General features: G+C 35.7%; 1 protein-coding gene across 2 annotated transcripts; it reads left to right on the forward strand.

The window, feature by feature from the left end:
• Positions 1 to 748: 748 nt before the first annotated feature.
• On the forward strand, positions 749 to 5,996 carry LOC149173375 (putative LRR receptor-like serine/threonine-protein kinase At3g47570). Of its 2 annotated transcripts, XM_089427920.1 has the most exons (3): positions 810 to 1,326; positions 3,617 to 3,681; positions 3,784 to 5,442. In XM_089427920.1, exons 1-3 carry the CDS (start codon positions 1,268 to 1,270, stop codon positions 4,158 to 4,160), a joined length of 501 nt encoding a protein of 166 aa, XP_089284046.1. In that variant the 5' UTR covers positions 810 to 1,267; the 3' UTR covers positions 4,161 to 5,442. The 2 variants fall into 2 exon arrangements, 1 of the variants encoding a protein (XP_089284046.1); XR_016259677.1 differs by lacking the exons at positions 3,617 to 3,681; positions 3,784 to 5,442 and adding an exon at positions 5,458 to 5,996 and having other exon boundaries at positions 749 to 1,326.
• The last annotated feature ends 5,069 nt before the right edge of the window (positions 5,997 to 11,065 follow it).

Genomic DNA, 11,065 nt, shown 5'->3' on the forward strand with positions numbered 1-11,065 from the left:
TTTTGCTTATGAATGGTGAGGTTGTTGATCTCTTCTACACAACCTAGAGTTTCTTCAACAAACCATTAACGCATTTTAGCTCATGTTGATGACAACACTTCAACAATGTTAATCACTACTTTAATATCAATATCAACATCTCAACAATAACATAAAATTTTAAATCCCTCATATTAACACCCTAGTAATGCAGCTTAACATTTATCATATCATATTAATAAATCCCTCGTATTAACACCCTACCCATGCAGCTAACATGTACCCTCTCTCACAGTCTGTTGTGCACGCAAAACAAATACGTTTTTTATTGGGTTGGTTTACTAATATCTAGAATCTGCTGGACATTTTTCTTTATTCAACTGAGTGGGGTCTTCATAGTGTTGGAACTTGGATAATCCCAGGAATAGTCAACAGTCGTTAACCAGTGATTAGTCACCGTGATTCTGGATTCTGCATCCGTCCAAAAGTCACACACCAATAGTCAAGATGACCCGGGCAAGAGTTTTTGGACGATTCAAAGCCTTTTTGCCGTGTAGTTGGAACAGGGGGTTGATAACGGAGAATGATTAGAATATTCTCCAGATATATACCATTGCGGTGCGCAGTATATACTCCAGATATTTGAAAAAATTAGCATACTAGACGATTTATCTGCTAACGTCCAAAAGTCACAGACCAATAGTCAATAGTCAAGATGACCCTTTTGCCTTGCAGGAGAACGACCAAACACTTCCTTATCGAATCCTATGGAGATTTATGGACGATTGGTAATGGAGAACGATTGGATTATTCCTTTTCGGAATCCTATCGAGTTGCGTGGTCTGTACGTTAGATTTCTGGAAAAAATAGCAGACTCGGCAATTTCGACAATATTTTTCTATGTTTGAATTTCTTCTCACTTTACATTTTCTATTATTCTAAATTCGAAGTTAAAAATGAATCTATGCGTCTATATAAGCAATCACAATGGTTTTCTGAAGCATTGTGATTGTTGTGTTTCACAGATCATTCTGTTAGAGAAGGAAATGATGGAGATCTGTTACCTCCCTTCTCTTTTCTGGTGGTGCCACCTACTCTTCTTTTATTTCATTCTCTTTCTCAATCCTTTTGTGTTTTCCACACCCATCGACCATTTCCCTCGTCTCACCAATGCTTCTGATCAACACGCTCTGCTTGCTTTCAAGTCTGCCATCACATATGATCCCTACCAATCCTTAGCCACTACCTGGAAACCGAATGTTTCGTTCTGCGAGTGGACGGGCATCATATGCAGCAGGCGCAGGCAGAGAGTCGTTTCCCTCAATGTTTCAAGCATGGGATTACAAGGTACAATCTCTCCCCTTCTCGCCAATCTCTCCTTTCTTACAGTACTCGACCTTCACAATAACAATTTGCACGGTCAAATTCCCTATCAATTGGAAACCCTCTTTCGCTTAAAGATGCTTCGCCTCTCTCAGAATCAACTCCAGGGTTCCATTCCACCCACTCTGAGTAAGTGTCGCAGTTTGCGGAACTTGACTCTGAGATATAACAATCTCACAGGAATCATTCCCCCACAACTATGTGTTCTCCCCAACCTACTGACCATGTCCTTGGGAAATAACAATTTGGTGGGAACAATCCCGGACTGCTTGGGAAACATATCCTCTTTGCAAATCATAAATTTGGCTTACAACAACCTTCACGGCAGTGTTCCTTCCGAATTGGGTATGCTAAGCCAGCTCGACAGTCTTTCTTTCTATGGGAACCATCTAACTGGACACATTCCGTTGGGGTTGTGTAGCGAGGTACTCTCTCTAGCTGATAATCAGCTGAGTGGCACCATTCCTTCTTCCCTTTTCAATTGTACAAAGCTTCAAACGATTGCCTTAGCATTAAACCAACTCAGCGGAATAGTGCCCATGGAGTTGGGTAAATTGACACATCTGCAGAAACTTTACTTAGGCGGCAATCACCTGATTAGCGGCAGCACCACGAGATGCCCCATTCTTGATGCTCTTAGTAACTGTTCCAATCTACTATTAGTAGACTTATCCTATAATAATCTCACAGGGAAATTGCCGTTTACGATAGGCCGCCTCCCTACAAAACTCTACTACTTAGACTTGAGTTTCAATGAATTAGCAGGAGGAATACCTCCACAAATTGGAAACTTAACTAGTTTAACATTCTTCAGTTTAGAAAGTAATTCTTTTACAGGGTCAATCCCTTCTTCAGTTAATATGCTTCAGAAGTTGGAGAGGTTATATATGGATTCCAATAATTTACAAGGAAACATCCCTATGGAAATTGGGCAGCTAAAAACCTTAGGGCTCTTAGATCTCTCAAAGAATAATCTCTCTGGAAGAATCCCTGATTTTGTGGCCAACCTCTGGCAGCTAAGATATTTATATCTTAACCATAACCAGTTATCAGGAAATATACCTGCAAATTTAGGGAAATGTGTGAACTTACTCTTGCTAGATCTATCATACAACAAACTCACTGGGCACATACCTCCACAAGTTGCAGGCCTTGCAAATTTAGCCTTCTATTTCAACTTGTCAAACAATTTATTACATGGCCATGTACCTTTAGCACTAGGAAAGTTCAATAAGCTTCAAGCTATAGATATTTCTGCAAATCAATTAACTGGTTACATTCCAAGTGCACTTGGAAGTTGCCAAGAAATAGAATATCTTAATCTTTCTTGCAACACACTTGAAGGTCCAATTCCACTATCCCTCAGTGAACTTCTCAGCCTTCAGGACCTAGATCTCTCGTCCAACAATTTGTCGGGTGGAATACCCATATCGCTAGAGAATCTCACAATGCTCCATCACTTGAATTTTTCTTTTAACAAGTTGTCAGGAGAAGTCCCTAAAGAGGGAGTTTTCAAAAAGATTGCCGCCACTGCATTTATGGGAAATCTTGGTCTATGTGGACCTTGGGTAAATCTACCACAATGCAATGCTCATAAACATGAAAGTGTTCTAAATCTAAAAAGAGTTATCACACTTGTTTTTGTTGTAGCATTTGTTGTATTGTGTTTGTTTCTTGCAATCTTGTGGAGACGAAAATGCAAGAGACATATTCAGAAAGAGAGTGGTCCAACATTAAATGTGGGTCATCGAAGAATCTCCTATGCAGAGCTCGTCATCGCAACAAATGAATTTAGTGATGCCAACTTGTTAGGAGTTGGTAGTTTTGGCAAAGTGTACAAAGGGCTTTTGAATGATGGCACAATGGTGGCTGTCAAGATTCTCAATCTACAAAATGAAGGGGCTCAAAAGAGTTTTGATAGAGAGTGCAAAGTTTTGGGTAAAGTTAGACACCGAAATTTGATTCGGGTCATAACCTGTTATTCAGATCTCCAAATCAAAGCTTTGATATTTCCATTAATGCCAAATGGAAGCCTAGAAAAGTGGTTATATCCCGATGATGGAGAACAAAGTAGTTTGAATCTGATTCAAAGGTTGAATATAGCAATAGACATCGCCCAAGGCATGGCGTATCTCCATCACCATTGTTTTGTGCAAGTGATTCATTGTGATTTGAAACCCAACAATGTGTTGTTGGGTGAAGATATGACTGCATATTTAATAGACTTTGGCATTGCTACTATATGTTTTGCAAGTAATGAAGATGGAGCTCTCACTTCCACAAATGCACTCAAAGGATCTATAGGGTACATTCCTCCAGGTACTATTTAAACTATATACCATCTTAAGCAATGTTATGATTTTCTTATGTTTGCTTAACATTTTGAATTAAAAAATTTAAGATGAGGATCTATGAATGCAGAATATGGAGTGGGAGGACAAGTTACAATAAAAGGCGATGTATATAGCTATGGGATAGTGTTATTGGAAATGCTCACTAGAAAGAAGCCCACACACGACATGTTTGTGGAAGGAATGAACTTGCAAAAATGGGTGGGTAGTAGTTTTCCAAACCGAGTACAAGAAGTAGTCGACACGGGTCTATTGAGGAGGACTAATAGATGCAGTGAAGAAGATAAGGATCTCAATTGTCTCAGTTCACTCATAAATGTGGGCTTACTTTGCACAAATGAATCTCCTCAAGGACGACCTACTATGATGGGCATTCTATGCATGTTGCAAAACATCAAAGACACTTTTTTGAGAACTACTGCCATTCCCGAATTCCAATCAATTTAACACATTTGTTGGGTATTACAAGTACTACTATGAACAACATTTGTGAAGGTCAAAGTTCTTCCACATCTTAGTCTATTGTAACAAAGTGGTAGTTATGTAACTAAACTATGATGTAATTTGAGTCTTATTTCCCTTTCCTTGTTTGTACATAAATATGTGGTTGATTGTATGCAAATGTGAACAATAAAGTTAGATCCATTGTCAATGGTGTTTTGGAAATGTGGAAATGTTTTTATTATTCTAAAATTTCTTATTCTATCTCAAAAAAAAGTTATGTTCAATATCCTTTGCATGTATAACTGAATGCATCACACTCACTTGTATTAAACACATTAAAAGTTATGCATAACTGAATGCATCACACTCACCTTGTATTAAATACATTAAAAGTTTTGTATTTCTTTTAAATGATTAAAACATAGAAATATTTTTTAGTTCTGGAAATTATCGAAGAAAATGTCATAATTTCTAGTTGATGAATATAATTATCGTTGATTTTTTTCTTTTTTTTTAAACAATATAACTAGTGTTGTTTACATCCATACCCATGAAACTAGAATGATTAGAACAAAATGATAAGCACATACATACATTCATACCCTATTGAAGAGGTTGTGTATCTTGCAACATATATTAGTAATAAAGTAAAAAGTTGAGTGTTATTATTAGATTATGAAACATGTGATACTTCTTTGCCCTGAAATATGTGGAGTTAAGCAGCAACAAACTAATTATACAAATTAAACATTTCTTCATTTTCCAACAATCTATTTTGATTCTAGAGATACTATGATTCAGAGCCATGTTAGTTTTGATTAGACAGAGTCCTAAATTCTCATACCCATGATTGGAAAGTCCTAAATTATTAGAGCCATGATGCATTCTTCAAAATTGTATTTGAAATTGGATGTGAACGAAATGGAAGTTCTATTTTTTTTTGTTAAATTGTCATTGAAATTTTCAGTGATTTTTAGGCATGCCGGGGATTGATGGTTTAAGGAATAGCTCAGTGAGCTTCCACATAAGAAGGGGAAAGTAAGTTTAAATATGAGAAGAATCCTACCAAGCTAAATGACGAGAAATTTAGTAGGAACATAAAATCATGGGGTAGAAGTCAATGTTGCAGTTATATCTACAGTTCGCCCAATTTTAAATGCATTGTCCCTGGCAAGATTCTCTTCCTTTTGCAAGATTCAGCCTTCCCTGTGCCTTCAAAATATCCAAGGTTGATAGCATTTTGGACTGATGTTGCCGAAAAGAGGCCAAATTTAATTTAATTTTTTTTCTTTTGAAGCAGACGCTAATTTTGAGGAAGGAGAATGCAACAATGGTGGTTGTGATTCTATTTTCTACATGCAAAGATAGTTGATGGACTACTTCGAGGAGCGAGCAAATGTACTAAAAAAATGGAGGTTGGAAGGAACAAGATATCAATGGCATGATTGGCACTGAAGATATATATTTGGACAGTAGATAAAATTTAGGAAACTTGCCATTGAAAGAAGATTTAATATTTAGGAAACTTGCTTAAAAAAGCAGAGATTTTCGAAATCGATTATCCCACTCAAAAGCCCACCAAGGAAATCTCGCTAGAACTTGCTCAGGTTTAGAAAAGTTGCTGAGCATTATTATTCCCTTCTTACTATGTTCATCCATCTGCCTGTGCATGTGTATAAATTTAATTTCAAGATTTCTTGAAACACATGGCCGAAGTTCATTGAAGAAATACAGAACATGCCTGTGATTTCTTCATTATAAAAAATCTCGGTGAAGCTCGTTGATTTGATTTAGAGATTGAAGAAAAAATAAGCACAAATGATCCCAGGTTCCAATGATTTCAATTATTCGTTTTTTTTGATATTTTGTATTTGACTAAATCAACTCTTATTCGAAGCCCCGTGATGAATCTTTGCAAATCATAGGTAAATGTTATTAGTAGTGTGAATAGTTTGTTGGTGAATAGTTTTTCTTTAATATGTCACCCTTGGGTATTTGGAGAATATAAAAAAATCATTATTTATATTCCACTTTATTTAAACTTCTAAAAGGAAACTCAATTTTCTGCTGTATCGGTGTTTACTTTATTTTACCGGAAAAGTAAGTGTTTAGCATCATTCTTGAAGACTCTTTTATTCCAAACTCCAAAGACGGAAAGATTTCTAGGAATACTTTTTGGTTAATTGTGCGAGGAAGGTATTTTCATGACTAAATTTACCGCAATGGCATATGCAACCCATGGTTTGTCACTAATTTTATGGAAATTTTAAACTACCAATGGTTTGACATTAATTTTATGGAAACTATAATCATTTCAATTTCGAGATTTGATATAGCGATTTTTAATTTATTGGAATTCTGGTATGTTATTTACCATTGTTGGTTAGTTGGTTGTATGGTGTGCAAGTTAATCGGTTGTATTGTGTGCAAGGAAGATTATAAATAGAGAAGAATAAAGAATGATTGAGAATTTTGTAAAGGGCAGAGGACATACATAGACCTCCTAGTCTTTTAAAATATAAATCTTTTTATATAATAATGAAAAGAAAGTGTAAGAAGAGACTTTTATAAAGAACCCATGTTGGTAAAAACAGTAAGTCATAAATTATAAAAATCATGCTAGGATATGACACCAAATGATATATGGAGAATATACAACTAACTTAATATCAAAGATCCAATGAGAATATGTACTTCATTAAGCAATCTTCAACTGTGACATTAGATATGGGTGTTATAATGGCCCCATTCTGAAAACATGTTGAAAACCTCCTACAATGGGCATGATTGCTCGACTCACACCGAAGATTCTTTATATCATTTTCCCTCTCTTCTTAGCTTCTAAACAATGATTTTAGATATATAACACCAATTTATAGACATGTTAACATTTTGTTAAACATTAAAATATTTTTTCATATTTACAACATGCAAGGAAGCAACATGCACTCTTTGTTACATCATCATTTGCAAGCATAACAATTGGACATTTGTACTTTTTGTCTCATATTATTTAGATTATCCTACACATTCTGATTATTCCTCCAATATTGAGTGATGTATTCTTAGCATTGGGACTTGATTATAATTTATGGATAATACACCTACATGAAATAATTATGATCAATCCATAATCATCACTCAATGTTGGAAAACAAGTTTTTGGATGTTAAGGATTGGATTATTTTCCATTCTAATTATAAACTAAATTTACCTATTAGCATAAATATTACAAGAAATAATTTCATTAAAATGTTATCCTCTCAAATTGTTTTTTTATCCAAATTATGTTTCTCTTTATCTTACTATTTTAATAAAATGAGAAGAAATATACGTATTTATATCTATATTTTTTTCATAAAATGTAAACATTTCTTATAAAAATATACACATTTCTTATAAAGCTATATTATTATTATTTATAAAATGAAAATTTTATACACAATTTTTGCAATTGCAATTGTTTTTAAACACATTTAAATATAACATTTAAACTTATAACTCTTTGCATAATTACCATTTCCTTAAAAGATACGATAATAGAGATATTGTATTTAACAAATATTTTTTTGAAGAAATATTAATACATTTTCTATGCCTTTGTTAATCAAAAGACAAATTATAAATTCGTACTAGATCTTTCAAGAAATATTACAAATTCTTGTTAAATTCTACAAACAATATAAATATTATTTGTGTATAAATATAGTTGGAGATTGATAGAAAATTATATTCTACTACTACCATATTATGTTGCCCCTCTTGGTTAATGATATGTGAAAATTCAAGAATTTATAAAATGTGAAAATAAATATGAATATTAATTTTACTACCTTTTAATATGATTGTTTTTTAAAATATTATTATTATTATTATTATTATTATTATTATTATTATTATTAAATATTGGATTTTTATTTAATTTATTATTTTTTTCAAGACAAAAAGAAATTGAATATGTTTCTATTAATAAGAGAGCCATGTTTACATGTACATATTGTTAAAATGTAGCATCAGATATATAGCCACATGGACAACTAATCAGCAGTCAACAACAACCAATACTAGCCAAAACTCTAATATTTGAAATCAGTTGCCTCCAATACCTACCAAAAAATAATCATATACTAATTCATCATATAAGGCCAACAACAATTAGGATGAAAATATAAACTCCCAGAAAAAGATGTGGTAGTAAACAAGGCATTGAGGCCCAAAAATAAAAACAAAAGAGATAGATTTGTCCATGAGCGTGAAGGGAAAAAATTGGTACTAATGTGACGTCCCTGCAAGTAAACAGAAAATTTGATGTGACCCAAATTCATTGAAAGTCCTTTCTTTGAAAACTTCTTAGCAACAACGTTGAATTCACTATGTAGATATGAAAAGGTGATTTTTTTTTCTAAGTAAAGCTATTCTATTAATAAGAAAAAAAATATGATTACAATGAGGCTCGGGCTTCAACAGTACTGAACATCCGTTATCAGAAAAAACCCGACTGCCCCATCGATGGGGAAACCAGTTCATTAAGGCAAAAAGAACCCACACATGGGTTATCAGTTTTAGACCAAAAAATATCAATCATGGCAGAAGATGGCCAGGAAAGTTCAAACAAAACAAAATAATTCAAAAAATAACCAAGCAACAGAATAAAAGACCTCGCTGGCAAAAGGGCGACACCTGGTTGCCAAGTGTCAATTCTATAAGTCATATGGGGCAGGCTCCTCCTCGACACGACATGCGTATTGGTACCAGTCATCCTCCTTCATTAACGCACCAGCCTGAAGTCGATGATCAGTTTGAAGGCCAGCGGAGCTTCTATCAGCAACATGCAGGTGGGACATGTCTCCCATTCGGCTTCCTAGAGTCTGCGTGTCTTCAACTCTACCTTCCACAGCATGTTGACTGCCACCCGTCTCCTTGCCAAGTAGGGTGGTAACACCCTCATCCAGCAGTTGCTTGCCAGGGTCACGGGTGCTTCTGACTCTGTGAACAGCCCACTGTTGCGCTTCATTGCTCTCCAGAGAAGCATCATGAGGTTCATTTTCCTCATAGAAAAAGTGATAGTGGCTGTGATTATGGGCCGATTTAGGGCGCTGCGGAAGCAAAATTGAGTTGAGTGAGGAGCAGGGTGAGGGGGGAGGGGAAAAGAGGTTGTGTGGACAATAGTGTCTCTTTGGCTAGCCCCCTGGAGCAGAGTGTGTCCTTGGCCACTTCGGCTATCAAGGTACCTGCCAGGGAAGGTGCCAGAAGGATTATGGATGTCAGGGGATGGGGAGGGGGAGGCAGAGTCTGTGTTGGGTGTTGCAGGAGGGCGGACGCCACCACCATGGCTACCTCCTCTTCTGCTAGCAATCGGTGATGGATGTGCGCCATGGCAGTGTTCGAAGCAGAGATATTAGTGGAGAAATTGGTTGAATGGATGGGCAGAGGCTGAGAGAGGGAGTTCTGGGCAAAAGTCAAATTGCAGAGCCTTGTTCGGGAGAAATGGTTCCCGTTACCAAGGTCTACACAGCTCAGCAACCAGCATTAGCTTCTAGTAACATTTCGAGAATAGGTTGCGCTGCCTGAGGTGGGAATATGCTATGGAGCAGGGGGGAGAGGCATGAAAATGTTATGTGGAGTCCATTGTTGTGCGAATAATGGATAGATCTTGGCCAGAGTACCCATTTAATGCAATCTGTAGGCCGCCATGAATGTGTTGCAGGCTGGCATGGGAGGGAACGCAGGCGGCCATGTGGCCCGTCCCCTCGCCACTGGTCCATCTAATCATCATAACTAACATGGTTGTCACCCACATCCAGGTGAAAAGGTGACTTGTTGGAAAAGTCCTCTGATCTTGTTTATTTGATGCATCCAATGGACGAAATGTGGAGGGGAAAAAGTAGTCCCATTGTTAATCCAATGTATGGTTATCTGAGGATCGCCAAAGATATGAAAAACATCGAGGTTTAGTCACTTCACACAATATAGTAAACTCCATAATGCAATAACTTCCACTCTGTTAGTTCCATGTTCTCCATTCCAACGAAAATGATACATGAGATCTGCGTTAGTAGCAATGCAGACTCCATAACCGCAACATTGATTATGGGATGCCCCATTGAAATGGTTGATAGGAAAAGATGTGAGTGAGGGTCAAGACTTTATAATATTGTTCATCATGTAACCAATGGTCCACCGGTATTCACAGTACAAAGCATAGATTTTGGAAGAAATATATTGAAACTCCATTTTCTGTTGTATCAATGTTTACTTTATTTTACCAGAAAAGTAAGTGTTTAGCATCATTTTTTAGGACTCTTTTATTCAAACTCCAAAGGCCGAAAGATTTAATTAATTTGACCGATCTTCCTTTATGAAATTTAGCCTTCTGAGAATACTTCTTGGTTAATTTTGTGCGAGGGAGGTATTTTCATGACTAAATTTACCCCAATGGCGTATGCAACCAATGGTTTGTCACTAATTTTATGGAAATTATAAACTATTTAAAGTTCGAGATTTGATATAGTGATTTCTAATTTATTGGAATTTTTGTGTGTTATTTATCATTGCTGGTTAGTTGGTTGTATGGTGTGCAAGCTAGTTGGTTGTATTTTGTGCAAGGAAGATTGTAAATAGAGAAGAATAAAGAATGATTGAGAATTTTGTAAAGGGAAGAGGACATACATAGACCTCCTAGTTTTTTAAAATATAAATCTCTTTATATAATAATGAAAAAAAAGTGCAAGAAGAAACTTTTATAGAGAATCCATGTTGGTAAAGAGAGTAGGTCATAAATTGTTTATTTACAAATCAACAAGCTATAACAATCATGCTAGGATATGACACCAAATGATATATGGAGAATATACAACTAACCTAATATCAAAGATCCAATGAGAATATGTACTTCATTAAGTAATCTT

The sequence above is a fragment of the Pinus tabuliformis genome, chromosome 4_2, assembly GCF_031772625.1.
Source record: "Pinus tabuliformis cultivar Carrire ecotype Pingquan chromosome 4_2, CPIR1, whole genome shotgun sequence".
Classification (NCBI taxonomy): Eukaryota; Viridiplantae; Streptophyta; class Pinopsida; order Pinales; family Pinaceae; genus Pinus; species Pinus tabuliformis.

Excerpts from the sequence above, each read along its gene's own strand:
- LOC149173375 (XM_089427920.1), top strand. The coding sequence starts at position 1,268 with ATGCAGCAGGCGCAGGCAGAGAGTCGTTTCCCTCAATGTTTCAAGCAT. Across the intron at positions 1,327-3,616 it reads TTCAAGCATGGGATTACAAG|TAATGAAGATGGAGCTCTCA; the intron begins GTACAATCTCTC and ends ATGTTTTGCAAG. Across the intron at positions 3,682-3,783 it reads TATAGGGTACATTCCTCCAG|AATATGGAGTGGGAGGACAA; the intron begins GTACTATTTAAA and ends CTATGAATGCAG.